Source organism: Lipotes vexillifer, unplaced genomic scaffold (assembly GCF_000442215.2).
Source record: "Lipotes vexillifer unplaced genomic scaffold, Lipotes_vexillifer_v1.1 scaffold565, whole genome shotgun sequence".
Classification (NCBI taxonomy): Eukaryota; Metazoa; Chordata; class Mammalia; order Artiodactyla; family Lipotidae; genus Lipotes; species Lipotes vexillifer.
The window spans coordinates 280,678-295,696 of record NW_006771554.1 but is presented as its reverse complement, the minus strand read 5'-3'; the positions used below and the strand labels follow the sequence as shown (position 1 = coordinate 295,696).

Genomic DNA, 15,019 nt, shown 5'->3' with positions numbered 1-15,019 from the left:
GATGCAGGGGACGCGGGTGCTGCGGAGCGGCTGGGCCCGTGAGCCATGGCCGCTGAGCCTGCGTGTCCGGAGCCTGTGCTCCGCAACGGGAGAGGCCACAACAGTGAGAGGCCTGTGTACTGAAAAAAAAAAAAAGGTCTGATCAAGAAAGGGGAGAAAAGTATGGAACTAATGCATTTTGCCTACCTAAACGCCCAAAGCATCTCCAGGCTCTGTCCTTTTCTAAGCCTAGTCCTCCAGCTTCCTGTCACCTCTGTGAATTAGCTACTAGCCTGCCAATATACTCCTTTTCTGCTAAAATTAGCCAGAGTTGGTTCCTAAAACTTGCAATTAAAGAACCTGCACTGGCAAATCAGGGGGGGAAGAGACAAAGTATTGTAAAGCTAAAGTGAATGATTTATTCCTTGGATAAATGTGTACTGAGCAGGGCCAGGACTAGGGTGAAGCAAATGAGATACCCAGGGCACAAAATTTAAGGAAGCTTTCACTCAACCCCCTCTCCCCCCAAAATATCAGTGGCTTAAAGAACAAGGATTACTTCTCTTTCACATGAGAGTATGAAGCGATCTAGAATTGTTCCAGGTCAGCAGGTAGCATTCTGCTCCATTCAGGGACACTAGCACTTTCTATTTGGTGATCCTATCATCCCCTAGCACATTATCATCATCACAAGGCTGGGAGAAGGGGTTTTGGTGGACAGCTAGCAGACTCCACGGAAGTCATTGCCCACGTGGGGCCTATTTTCCAGCAGATTCTATTCTTAGTAGTAAAAGGCTGCTGGGGAAACATACTCACAGACTAGAGAATGAACTTATGGTTACCAGGAGAGGGGGGTGGAGAGTTAGAGAGTTTGGGATTGACATGTACACACTGCTATATTTAACATAGATAACCAGCAAGGACTTATTGTATAGCACAGGGCATTCTGCTCAATATTATGTAACAACCTAAATGGGAAAAGAATCTGAAAAAGAATAGACACATGTATATGTACAACTGAATCACTTTGCTGTACACCTGAAACTAACACAACATTGTTAATGAACTATACTCCAATGTAAAAGAAAAAGTTTTTAAAAAGTGATAAAAATATAAAAGGTTGCTGGGTATAAGCCCTTGGGGGTTTAGGGAGGGAGAGGTGTTTATGGGCTGCAGTAAATGGGGAAGGCAGGAAGAAGTGGGAGAATGTTCCCGAAGAGGGGAATTACAGGAGTTACCCCTGGAGCCTGGGAAAGGTAAAATGAACTTGGCCTGTCATCTTGCAATGGGGCAGGAAAAAGATCTGCTAGACGAAGGTGGAACTCTCATGCCTTCACACAACCCAGTTTTGTAGTCAGAAGATGAAATTGGGATTGAGGAAAGCTGGACCTGAGTTCTAGTTCCTGAGTTGACCTCAGGTATACTCCTTAACCTTGCCAAGCCTTTGAGTTTTCTTTGTAAAATGATGAGGATGATAACATCATCAACAATAATAATTCGGGCTTCCCTGGTGGCACAGTGGAGAATCCGCCTGCCAATGCAGGGGACACGCGTTCAAGCCCTGGTCCAGGAAGATCCCACATTCCATGGAGCAGCTAATCCTGCGTGCCACAACTACTGAAGCCTGTGCTCCACAACGAGAGAAGCCACCATAATGAGAAGCCCGTGCACCACAACGAAGAGTAGCCTCTGCTCGCCGCAGCTAGAGGAAGCCCGCACACAGCAACAAAGACCCATCGCAGCCAATAAATAAATAAATAAATTTATTTTTAAAAAACAATAATAATTCATTAATAATTAAAAAGAAGAGTATGAATAATAACAATGTTGCTGTGAGGATTCCACAAAGCAATGGTCTGTAAAAGGCTTTGGTAACCAAAGCACTGTAGACTCGGGGTGGGCAACTTACAGCCACAGGCCAACGCCTATTTATTTTGTAAATAAAGCTGCACTGGAACACAGTCACCCTCATGGGTTTACATTGTCTGTGGCTGCTTTCACACTACAACAGCACAGCTGAATAGTTTTGACAGAGACTGTATAGCGAAAAGCATTCACTATCTGGATATTTACGGAAAGTTTGCTGGTGACTTCCGCAAGGGCTGAAGTGATGTTAGCTATTACTAAGCCTCAACCTCCGTGAGCATCGTTGTATTCACCAGTAAAAGAGGACTAATAAATACCATCTTCAGTTCCAAGATGTTTTGAGGATCAAATGAAACAATATATGTAAAACTGCTTTTCAGATGCTTTGCAGACTGTGAAGTGCTATATAAATGGCAGTCGTTATTTAGTGTCTTTGCTGAGTATCAGTTTCATTATTGAGTCTCTCCCTTGAGCATCTATAAAACGGACAACAAAATACCCACCCCTCGGGGTGGTTGTAAGGATCTGTGAGACAAAATGGTTAGAGCATAGACTTTAGAATCAAACAAGCACGGGCTGGCCTCTTGCTCTGCCCATCACTAGTTGTACAATCAGGGGACCCACATAACACCTACATCAGAGTGGCTGTGAGTGTAAAGGGATGTGGCACGAGTGAGGCGCTGGCGCAGTGCCCAGCCTTGTTCCGATCTGCAGGTGCAGTGACGAATACCACCTCCCACGGGTCCCTACCAACAGTACAGCTGAGCTGTACCCCTCTGCCTCTGCTCCGCGCCCACGGTCAGCCCTGGGTGCCGGTATAATTAGCTCCGGCTCGGTGGTGAGCAGCCACGGCTGCTCAAAGCCTCTGACACGACTGTCACCTCCCACTCAGTTCTCCAAACCACAGTTATCCCACTGTTGAGTGCGTTACATGCGTGCTGGGCACCGGGCTGAGTGCCACCAAAGGACATCTGAGCCCTCAAAACCTCTGATTTATCACAAGGAACACGGACTGTGCCAAAAGAAAAGTTTCGGGGAGCGATGGGGGGATGGGGGGAAAGAAATGCAGCCTCTTGCGTTTGCTGAGAAATCCCATTCTTCCAAAACCCATAGCCCGCGGCGGGGGAGACAGCCTGTGTCTTTAAGAGGCCTCCGCTAGCAGGGCGGGGACCGGCGGCTCCTCACTCCCAGCCCCGGTAGCTGGTCCCGCCCTCCTTTGAGTGACAGGCAACCAACCCATTTGAAGGAGGAGAGTCCAGCGTGACGGTGAAATGGAGCAATAGGAGCCCGGGTCGGCCTGCGTGGGGCGGGGCCCCGAGAAGGCGGGGTCGGCGGAGGCTAGTGGAGCGGCGGCTGGGAGACCTGGGCGCGGGAGCTGGGCCTAGGTCGGCTCCCTGGTGAGTGTGGGACGCGCCGGGGGTCGGGGCGCGCCAGGCCGCGGGGAGGGCCCTGGCCCGAGGGACGCAGGGCGGAGAGGCCGGGCCTCGAAGTAGGCGGAGGGCTGCGGCCTGCTTCTGCCCAGGCGCCTGGGGGGCTGGAGAGGGCCGGCCTGGGATGCACCGCGCAGGTTCGACAAGCCCCTGAGGGGTTGCGGCCCAAGTGGGTCAGCCGGGCCAGAGGGTCACTGGGTCCCCGACCCAGAAGGGTCGACGACGAGTGGGGAAGAGGGCGGACCAGGCCTAGAGGAGCGGGGGCTGGGCCGGGTAGGGGTCGCGGGGTAGGGGAGGAGGAGGGTGGGAGGATGAAACCCGGGGGCGAGACGAGACGGTGCGGGGAGGGAGGGAACGGGAGAGGGACCAGATGGGAGAGGTTTCGATAGGAGCCCAAAGAGTGTTTGGGGCTGGGTGGCACCCATCCGAAGCCTCGGAGTCTCCTTTGACATCGCCACCCCCTCCTACACACACAGACACTGCTCATCACCCCGCCCCGTCGATCCGGCCGGCTCAGTGACCCCCCAGACCGTCTACTTGCATCTCCGCCGCTTCCCCCTCAGTTCAGGCCTCTCTCGCCTCTTACCTGGTTTGATGCAGTGTCCATAACCGATCTGCACACAGGCACTTGCGCCGCTCCCCAGCGGGCTTCGCACCGTGATCAGAAGGATCTTTTCAACATACAGATCAGATCCGGACGCTCGGTTGCTTGTAACTGGCTGGCTTCCACCTCCTGCAGGGCCAGCCCCAGATCCTCACCCAAGCCCTGGGGATGGAATCCCACCGACCTCTCCTCCCTAGTCTCAGTCTACTAACCCCTCTTGCCCAATTCTCTTGTCACACTGGTCTTTCCGTGTTCCTTCTACATACCAAGCCCTGGCCCAACTCAGGGTCTTCACCCTCAGCCTTCCTGCTCCCTGGGCTTATCTTCCCCGCCTGGCTTATTCCTGTCAACTCCCCTTTATCTTTCAAATCTCCACTCAAGTATCACTTCCCCAGGAGGAGTCCCTGGTCCTCGATTTCCCCCACCCAGTGAATTCCCTACTTTCATCACCCTCTGTAGTTCTTCACAACACTTGAAGAGCTGCAGTTTTACATTTATTTATGAAAATATTCATGTCTGTCTGTTCCCACCAGATAATAAGGTCCACAAGGAAAAAGATAGTGTCTGCTTTTGCTCCTTGTATCTCCAGCATCTTGCCCAGAGCCAGGCACTGTAAATATGTACTAAATGAATGGAAGACTTGGCTCTGGCAGGAGGAACAAGGTGTGAGTCGTCTCTGATGTCCTACACAAAAACTGTGCCAGGCTCTGTGCTAGAATAATGCTGTCCAATGGAAAGATAATGCAATATATGTAGTTACAGAATTTTTAGTAGCCACATTAAAAAAGCAAAAAGAAACAAGCGACATTACTTTTTGTAATATATTTTACTTAATCTAATAGATTCCAGAATGATATTATTTTGACATATACTCAATGTTAAAAATATTATTAATATTTCACATTTCTGTGTGTGTACTAAGCCTTTGAAATCTGGCCTGTGTTCTACACTTAGAGCCCATCTCAGCTCATGGTAAACACATTACAAGTGCTCAATAGCCACACGTAGGGGTGAGCAGTGCTAGAAGCTTTACATACCTGTGGCATTTAATTGCCTTTAACCTTTTGAGATAATTATTGTTGTCTGCATTTTACTAGTAAACATAATGAAGCTCCTAGAAGTTATGTTGCCTGCCAGCAATCATCCTAAACTTTGTGAGGGGAGGAGGCAAGGTGAGGACCATCTGGAGTTTGGTCCTTCTGTACCCTATGCTGCCTCGAGGAGGTGCCAGGGGAGTTTGGGGGTGCAGGAAGTGGGGGCTAAACTTCTAGAAAACAATGGCACCTGTGGGTATATGCATATTCGGTTTCATCCATGAAGAGACAGTGTGTCTGGGTGCATCAGTACCGCCTGCCTCGGTGGCTCAGGAACAAGTGGATTTGATGCAGTTGAAGAAAAAACCTGCAAGACGAGTGCTGCTTGATCCAGTCACTGGAGCTCAGCACATTCAGCACCAACTCAGCCTGGTCCCAGGACCTGGGTAGAAAAATGTACCCAGACCGCAGCATCTTGTACAGGGCCTGAGTTAACAGTCTGGCTGTTCAGTTCAACGGTCGCTCACTGAGTTGAGATCCCCACTCCCGTGAGGCCAGCACTGTTCTAGGCCATTTAGGGTGACTGGGGAGTATAGATCACAGCCCTCATCTTCAGGATGCCTACTGGGTGCTTGGAAAGACAAGACTAGACCACAGAATGATTAGATGAGGTGCAGGACACCGGGCGGTGTAATGAAGAACCAGAAACAGTGGTGTGCAGAGGCTGCAGTGGCTGTCTAGGCCACGCTGGGTAATGTGTTTCCAAGTGTGGATTTGGATTCCTCTGCAGGGGTAGGGGGGTACTTTGTAGTTTGCTGCAGTTCCCACATAGATGCTGCTTGGCATGTTTACTTACCTGTCTGGCTGCTTAAGCAGCCAGGGTTTGTAAACCCATTAGATATACTGGTTTTAATTGAGTCGCTAGAAAAGATTTGTTGAGCACCTGTTATGTGCCAGGCATTGTATAGGCCACTGCTCTGGAACTGACTGAAGCTCTCCAAGGTTCTTCTGCTAGGAGAAAAAATAATAATAATAATAATTTTATATTGATTTTCCTCCCCGATTGCCTTCACATATGTTCTCTCATTCTGTCAGTATACTAAAGCCTGGCAGGTGGGGCTTTTTTATGCCAGGGAAACATGGTTACAGTGCTTTTGCAACTTCAAGTTCACACTGTTGGAATTCTGCTTATTCTGTGTCAGGTATTATGCTTAAATGATTTACGTATATTATCCCACCCCATGTTCACAGCAACTTTATGGAGTAGGGTTGATTCAAATCCCCATTTAACAGATAAGGAAATTCTTAGAACTGGGATCCAAACCTAGGTCTGTTCCACTCCAGAACACAAGCTGCTTACCTTGTTAAGTTACTCTGCCTCTCTAGAAGGTCAAGGTTGGATGAGACCTCACAAAGGTCTCGTCCGACCTCCTCATGCATATCAAGACCTGAAATCCAAAGAGGCTTGTGCTCATGGCAGAGCTGGGCAGTCAGGTCTCCTGTGCTGTAGGGGCAGGACTAACCCAGAAGGGAGCGCCGAGGCCTTCTTTGGTTCCTGACTGCTGGTGCGACCTTGCCAGCTTCTCTGGACCTCAGTTCCCTTATTTGTAAAATGAGAGGCTTGGCCTGATTTTGCAGTGAGAACAATGCTGTGTGGTTGGGGTCAGCATAGAAGGAGTCGGGCCCCCAGCCCGGGGTTTCAGTCATAACCCAGGGCTTCTCAGCCCCGCGCACCCCGTCCCCACACAGGCTCTGCCCTCCCGCGGCAGCCGCGGTCCCGTGAAGGCAGACAGTCCTTCTGGTTCATCTGTGTTTTCCACTTCAGTTTCTGTTTCAGTTCCAGAAACTGAGGCAAGTGGGCTGGAAACACAGACCCTCTTCTACGCCCATCTCGATGACTGTAGGGCTTTGTGGAGTTCTAGGCAGTGGCTGGTCCTCTGTCATTAGAGTTTTTGTTCTCTTTTAGAGGCGGTCAGGTCTAGGGGCATCCTGGAGGGTATTTTTGGTGTGGAATTCTGTGGGCACAGCTGTGTGCCAGGCACGGTGGGCAGGGGAGTAGACGTGGACTTGATGAGTCCCTGCCCTCAGCTAGCAGCTCCTGAGCTGTGGCTCCCAGCCCTGGCTTCCCATTAGAATCACCTGGGGGTGTGGGGTAGGGGGGTGGTTTGCAGTGACCTGGGTTGGGCACGGATGAGGCACAGCCAGAGCTGAGACCCACTGGTGTAGAGTCTGCACCTGGGGATCTTGTTTGAAGGCAGGTTCTGACTCAGGGGGTCTAGGCTGGAGTGGGTGATTCTGTGTTACAGGCTCCCAGGCAACATCGGTGGTGCTGGAGTGCAGATCACACTCTGAATAGCACGAGGAGAGGCTGCACATAGAGAGTTATGAATCAGTGGGATTGTGACGGTGTGTGTAAAAGACGGGAGGGCAGATGAGGGCACAGTTCATTTTGTCTGAGGGGAGAGGACCAGGAAGGCCACACAGAAGAGTGACTGAACTGGGCCTTGAAGCTCGAGTAGAAGTTTGGCAGCTGGACCAGGTGGAGGGAGTAATTGCAGAGGCCCCAGTAAGACTTAGAAGAGCCTGATGTTTGGGGGAGTAAGGTGGTCTGCTGTGACATTCGGAGTATCTGCGAGGGCGGTCTGAAGGCCATGGTGGGCCTAGAAGGAGCTGGGTGCTGTCCTGCGGAGTCTAAGCTCAGTTCTGCAAGGGTAGGGACCTTGCAGAAGGTTTCTAAGCCGAAGAGGAGAGCTGAGTGCTTCTTAGGGTAGGTGTTACCCTGTTCCCACGCCCTTCCTCACTGCACTGTGGCTCTAAGTTAGTGGCTTTTAACTACGTGTTTGGGTGAGTCTTGTGTCCAACAAATATCAGCAGAAGGGAGAAATCTCAGCTGCCATTGGTATGATGGTCCTTCTCGGCGTTTCTAGCAGTAAATGTCAGTACGTGAATCTTCGAACCCAGTTTCCCTCCCTGTACCTCAGAGTCTCACCCTCATTCAGGGGTCCGAACTAAGGGAAGTTAAGTCACTTCTCACTGCAGAAGATTTCAGAGGGAGAAGCCTCTGTTGAGATTGTGCTCTTGATTAGAAAGAGGGTGTGACCTCTGGTTGCCTTCCTGGAGCGGTGCTTTCTCTTGCAGGAAACATAAACCAAAGTCACCCATGCCTCCCCCACCGAATCAAAAGCAAAAGAGCAGAACAAAAGCACCGGTCAATCCTTATCCTTAAAGGAATGAGTGGGGGGAGAGTGCGGAGCTGGAACCTTCTGGCCTTCCTCCATCTGAATTCCTTACTAATGGGGAGGGATTGTCTTTCACTTCCTTTCTGCTGGGCTCTCAGAATCCATCTCTCTGGAGCCGTCCCTGCAGGGGTGATTGATTGATGGAGCTTTGTGGGGCCGTTTGTAACTGTGCTGATTTTATAAGCACACCTTCCAGAAGCCACTTAAAGAACACTCATTGGAGACACGGAAGGTCCTGTTTTTCTCTTGTTTCCACGACTTTGCCTTTGAAAACCTGGGCTTTCATTTTCCTGCCTTAGAGTAGAATTATCTTCCCCAGATCAGTGTGTGCCTCTCCTGTTTGGTGACATTTAGAGCTTTCCCAATCATCTTTATATCTGTAATACTTGAAAGGGGGTGGGAGGGTGGGATGCAGAGTCGTTTAATCAGAAGGGGTTGATTAGTTCTTTGCCTTCTGGGCCTGGATGTGGAACCACCACTCCCTCCATCTTGGCTGTTTGCTCCTGAACTCTATGGTGATGCTGAATGGTAGAGCAAGAGGCTATTTATAACCCTGAGAATTTTGCAATGTTACTGAATTGCTGCGACCTAATTTCCACTTCCTTTCTAAAGTGAAAACGAAAAGAGTGAGCAAATGAGAGCTGAAAGGGCTCCCCACAAGGAGATCCTTTATCTGGGGACTGTTACCTGGAGAATATTATTCTTCTAGTCTCCTATCTCCTGACGTTTCCATAGGGAGAAAAGTGGAGGGATGTTTCCCCCATCTTTTAACTAGAGTCAGGGGTGCTAAATCTGATTTTCCAGTGAGACATGTCCTAATGTTAGATGTGAAAACAGTGAAAATGCTGTGGAGTTGGAAGGTGGTGGGTCGAGGAGGGAACACACAACCAGAGTGCTTCCTGCCCGTCCACTGCCGTGTGGAGCCGGCCCTGGTTTGTAGGAGTTGAGGAAGTCAGAGCTGTTGGATTTGAGCAGATGCTCATGGAACCATAACTGTGTGCCAGGCGCTGTGCCAGCCAATGAAGCTGCAGGGTTGGCCTTGCCCCGGGGGAGGAGAGAGCTGTGGGAATATAAAATTATAATGGGATGGGACAGGAGCCGTCACAGAGCTGTGGACAGAATGCCACGAGAACACGGGCCTGTCCTTTTTCACTTTGCTAGAGAAGCAGGGGTGGCGTGAGGAACTCAGACCGGTACAGAGAGGAAGTGACATCTGAGCGGGGCTCTGAAGCTTGAATATGAGCTCTCCTGACAGTCGAAGGAAGGAAAAAAATGCAAAGACACAGAGGAGGAGGAGGAACATGGCCTGCCTCGTAGAAACAGCAAGTAGTTCAGGAAGGTCTGGCTAGACTGTGAAGGGCTGAGCACCGCACAGGGCGGTGGGGGTCACCTTCTTTAGACAGTGGGCTCTGTTGTCTGTCACAATGGTGAGCTCTTGTCGTTGGTCTCTGAGCCCCGGTGTGCTTCATCTTCAGGTCCAGGGAACCCAGAGCCTCCACTGAGCGCCTGCTGTGGGAACCGTGCCACCTGCTTTCACGTGGCTTTTAAACAGCCAGACTGGCTGGGGTCAGATTCTGGCCATGCCGCCTACTAGCTGTGTGACACTGAGCACAGTACTTAATTTTTCTGCGCCTCTATTTCTTTTTAAAATTTTATGTATTTATTTATGGCTGTGTTGGGTCTTTGTTGCTGCGCACGGGCTTTCTCTAGTTGCGGCGAGCGGGGGCTACTCTTCGTTGCGGTGCGCGGGCTTCTCATTGCGGTGGCTTGTTGCGGAGCACAGGCTCTAGGCACGCGGGCTTCAGTAGTTGTGGCACGCGGGCTTAGTAGTTGCGGCTCGCGGGCTCTAGGGCGCAGGCTCAGTAGTTGTGGTGCACGGGCTTAGTTGCTCCACGGCATGTGGGATCTTCCTGGGCCAGGGATCGAACCCACGTACCCTGCATTGGCAGGCAGATTCTTAACCACTGTGCCACCAGGGAAGTCCCTCTATTTCTTGTCTATAAAACTGGGATGATACATCACACAGGGCTGCTGTGTGGTTTAAATGAATTAATATGTGTAAAGCCCTTAGAACAGTGTCCTAGCACTGTGTAAATGTTACCTAATGTCATCATCCTCAGCAGAGGAAGTATTATGTAGAGGGAAGAGAGCCAACTTTGAAGTCCTAATGCCCAGTCCTGAGACCCAGTTCTGATGTGATTTCTTTCTTTCTTTTTTGTGGGGAAGAGGTGGGAAGGAGGCATGTGGAAGATCCGTTTCTCATCCCATGTGAACTTCAGTTGCCTCATCTACAATGGGATGACTTCCAGGGTTCGGGTGAGCATCAGCGGTAATAATGCTGCAGACGTGTGATCAAATGTAAAGAGGCTGTCTGCACATTACTGTTACATACAGGATGACTTGCCATAAAGTCACCACAAAACTGAACTGTTTTAAACAAACCAGACTTATCTAAGTGGGTTTTGCTCTTCATTATTTCAGCCAGTGTTAATCAAGGACCTGCTCAGTGCCATCATCTTGTGCCTGTTAGGCTGCTGTCTCTTCAGCCCTCCATTTAGAGCTCCTTCAAAGCTGGGGGGTCACCCTTAGGCTTAGGCTTTTTAATTGCAATGAGTAGAAACGCAGGCTAGTTTAATTGAAAGGAGTTTTATTGGCAGGAAACGGGGGAACTTCAGGTACCCCAATTGTAGGAGGTGTAGCCATGGACTCTGGAAAGTCTTCAGACACAGGCGTTTTCCACCTCTTTCTGGGACTTTGTGGTTTCTGGTTTCTGGCCTCCACTCATCCACACATTTCTGGATTCTTCTTGCTGAATAGCTTCCTCTGCAAGGCTCTTGGTTTTTGCTTCTTGGTATCTTTGGCCTGCCGCGGTACCTGCTCTGAGGCTGACTGTGACTTTTCTGCTCCAGGGCCCATTGTCATCCATCTCCTTTAGTCTGTGTCTTTAAGCTCAAGAGAGAGAACTGGATTAGTCCAGCTAAGGTTGAGTGTTCACCTCGGTCCTGTTGGCTGTGGCATGGGTGGGGAGAGTGCCAGGACACACGGGCTGCCTGGGCACATTGGGAAAGGGCAAAGTCGCTGAGCATGGGGGCTTTTAATATCTCTGGAATAGTCCTGGTGGTTGCAAATCCCCGTGCTTTAAAATGGATATGAATTTTTGGAACATACAAGAATCACTCAGGGCTGACTTTAATAAAGAAAGAGATAAGGACTTCCCTGGTGATCCAGTGGTAAAGAATCTGCCTTCCAATGCAGGGGACGTGGGTTCGATCCCTGGTTGGGGAGCTAAGATCCCACATGCTGTGGGGCAACTAAGCCTGTGTGCCACAACTACTGAGCTCATGTGCCTCAACGAGAGAGCCCGCATGCCGCAAACTACAGAGCCCACACGCCCTGGAGCCCGTGTGCCACAACTGGAGAGAAAGCCGAGCAGACTGCACACCCTAACGAAAATACCTGTGTGCTGCAACTAAGACCTGATACAGCCAAAAAAAATAAGGAAAATAAATAAATATTTTTAAAAAGAGAGATAAGCAACCTAGGAAATGCCATGTGGTGTCACAGTAAAGTGGAACTGTAAAATAATGAACTTTAGCTTTGTTTATCTCCAAAGACAGTATCCAGAAAGGAGTTCCAGGGACTTCCCTGGCAGTCCTGTGGTTAAGACTCCCTCTACTTCCACTCGCTCTTCCAATGCCGGGGACGCGGGTTCAATCCCTGGTCAGGGAACTAAGATCCCACATGCCACGCACAGAAGAAAAACAGAAACAAACAAACAAACAAAAACAAACAGAAAGGAGTTCCAAAAAATATGATTTGTTTCTTAGCAGCACCACTGAAATAAGGGTGTAACTTCTTTTGGAGAGGGACATGTGTACATCACTGGGACACTCAGTGTTGGAGCTGTGACTAGGTCCTGAGTCCTCTGGCTCTGAGTCCAGCTGCTGCAGCAGGAAGAATCGTCCCAGCCCAGCGCTCTTCCTCTTGCACCTACACTGCCTACTTATTTTATGAAGAAGAAGAAACTAAACTAAATAACAAATGGTCTTAAAGGCCGTATTGTGCATTTCCACATATATGAAGCACAAAAGCAGGCAGAACAAATCCATGGTGTTGGAAATCAGAAACAGGTTGCCTCTTGGAGGGCTGGCAGGTGCGGGGTTGACTGGAAGGAGGTAGGAGGGAATTCTGGGGGTGTGACAATGTTCGGTGTCTTGTTTTGGGTGGTGGTGACAGGACGGTATGTGTATTTCTATTTTGTATATATATTTATATATATACACATACACACATATATACACATAAGCTCTGCATTTTATTATTTGTAGATTGTATCTCAGTCAGAAAAAACGATCTCACAACTGTACAGTCATACCTCCTAATTATGGCAGATTTAGATAAGGATAGGGACTCCTGCCCTAGGCATCCGAGGTTCACCGTACCACCCCTGCTTTGCTGTGGCACTGGAGCAGAGCATCTCAATCAGGACTTCTTCTGGTGGGCCTGTTTCTTTTCAGAGGTTTGTCGTGTGTCTTGGCACATAAAAGTTACACATGAGAAATTCTACCTGGAGCCACAGAAGCTGTGGAAGCTCTCAGGGCCGTGAGACCGGCCCACTTCACCTTTGGGCTTGATTTAGTTGCAGTGAGCAGAAATTCAGGCTAGCTCAGCCGGAGGTGGGGGTGGGTTGGGGGTGGGTAGCACTGGCCAAAGTCAACTCCATGTTCTGTCACCTTCACTGCTTGTAAGCTGGGTGAATTGGGCACCTTAACCACACTGAGTTTCAGTTTTGTTGTCTTCACATGGAGGTAATCCTGTGCTGCCTACTTCATAAGGCTACTGGGAGGACTCAGCAGAATAAGTGATGGCACATTGAAAACCATCTCTTCTGTGCTGCCATGTTCTGGAAGTGCTGGTATTTTTGACAGTCGACTTCTGAAGCACCCCATCCTGGTCAGGAAATGGCCGGGAAAGCTTCCCTCTTTCTGAGACCTGTGGGTTTGTAGGGGAAGGGACTTCTACCCCTGTCACCAAAGAGGTTAGTACTTACAAGGCTGTGAGAAATAACAGCTGTGTTTGGGCTGAAAAACTGATGGCCTCCACAAATACCAGCTCAGCACAGCTATGCCGCATGTTCCAGGAGAGGCGGGCGGTCTCCATTAGTGAGGCGTGGATTGTGGGCAAGTGGCTAAACCTCGGGGTGCAGGAGAAAGGCCTCTTTCGTGAAGAGAGAGGCCTCTCCTGAAGCTGCAGGCATGGAGTGTAAACACACATTGAAATAATCCATCAGCGGGGTGACTTCCCCTCATCAGACCTTGGAGAGAGAATGTGTTAGCTACTGCCTGGAACACCACTAAGCTCACAGAGTTGCCTAGGATACCAGTCACGTGGGCCCATCTTCCAGACTTGTTCAAAATGATTTCTTTTCCTTTATTTTGGAGAGCAGTGGGTCAGAAGTACTTCTGAAGCCTTGTCCTCCAATAGTTGGGCCTTTGTATGAGGGTCCTCACCTCCCTATACTTGTGCTCTCAGCAGCCCTTGCCTTTGGCAGTTGGGACTAAAATAGCATTTCCTGTCCCGCTTCTCTTCTCCATTTTCTGAAGTCTGTGTCATCCCACACGGTGGAGGCTCCGCGTTGTGTCCCTTTGCGGGGGGAGGAGTGGCAGCAATAAGTAGGGAGGAAGCAACAGAGCATGTGGCCAGGCCCTGCTGACTCTGGAATCTTCCTGGGATGACTGCAGAGCAGAGCAGGCTGGCTGCTTCAGCTAACTGCTCAGCCAAGAAAAGGCTGTGTCTGTTCTTATCAGTCTCAGGGCATAAGCTTCTCCCTCTCAAGGTCCCAGGACAGGCCTTTGCAGTAAATATTCTCCTCTACTCCGGGGTCCTCCTGGCCCTTCACCTGAAGTGTCACGGTGGCAGATCTTGCGGCTGGCTTATCTGCAGTTGATAGATAGGTTTGTGCCTTTTCTACTTGCTGATTTAATCTAAAGAGACAAAATGTCCAAGGAAAGGTTGTGGCATGATCTAGAAGAATTCAAACCAAGGAGTTCTACATGTTTCTTTGGACACTCTCTGTCTTCTGATTTTCCAAAATGTATAACAAGAGTGAAAAATGAAGGCAAACTCTGACTTTTTCCTTTTTTCTGATTCTTTTCCCCAGGCAGCTGTGTCTGTGTGTCTTGGAGAAGCAGGGCCCGTTGGGAACGATGCCACCACCATCAGACATCGTCAAAGTGGCCATCGAGTGGCCAGGTGCTAACGCTCAGCTCCTCGAAATCGACCAGGTAAGCTCTGGAAGGGAGCAGCGGCGATGCAAGGGAAAGGACCCAGGGAGTGCGCGGCTGGGATGTCTTTAGGGGCGGGGACCACTGGCAATTAGGAGTAAGACCAGCAACAGGAAAGCCAAGCCCTGTCCCACCCTGTGGAAGGCTGGTCACCATGGCCTGGGAGAGGCTTCCTCTTTGAGAAAAGCTCTCAGAGAAGAAGTCTGTGCTCAGGCCCCAGGATGACACTGCCTGGCTGACCCTCTCATCAGGACCTTGGTACTAGCAGGCTGTGGCTCCTGGTGAAGGATATCTCCCTCTCTCTCTCTCTCTCTCTCTCTCTCTCTCTCTCTCTCAGAAACGGCCCCTGGCGTCCATCATCAAGGAAGTTTGTGATGGGTAAGTTGAAACTGCCCCTGTTTTGGACGGTGACAGGCTAAAAACAGAGGAGCATTGCCAGACCTTGAAAGGAATTCTGCCCGAGGATCTGGAGTTAGTCGGGTCCCCAGTCCGGGGCTTTTGTGGATCGTTGTCTTACAAAGAAAGTATAGCTGGTGGGGATGTCCCTAAGACCTGTCAATCTTTAGTTTTTCCTTTAAGCCCA

General features: G+C 49.9%; 1 protein-coding gene across 4 annotated transcripts in view; it reads left to right on the top strand.

Moving 5' to 3' along the window:
• Positions 1–3,158: 3,158 nt before the first annotated feature.
• The window catches only part of ELMO2 (engulfment and cell motility 2), a 39,124-nt gene continuing 27,263 nt past the window's right edge, over positions 3,159–15,019 (top strand). Inside the window, exons 1-3 of one of the 4 annotated variants that reach the window (XM_007446922.1) lie at positions 3,159–3,242; positions 14,338–14,436; positions 14,774–14,814. In XM_007446922.1, coding sequence (XP_007446984.1) covers positions 14,359–14,436; positions 14,774–14,814 — 119 coding nt within the window. In that variant the 5' untranslated portion in view covers positions 3,159–3,242; positions 14,338–14,358. Of the gene's footprint in view, positions 3,243–14,316; positions 14,437–14,773; positions 14,815–15,019 lie in introns of those variants that run through there. The other 3 variants (XM_007446921.1, XM_007446924.1, XM_007446923.1) reach the window with 3 other exon arrangements.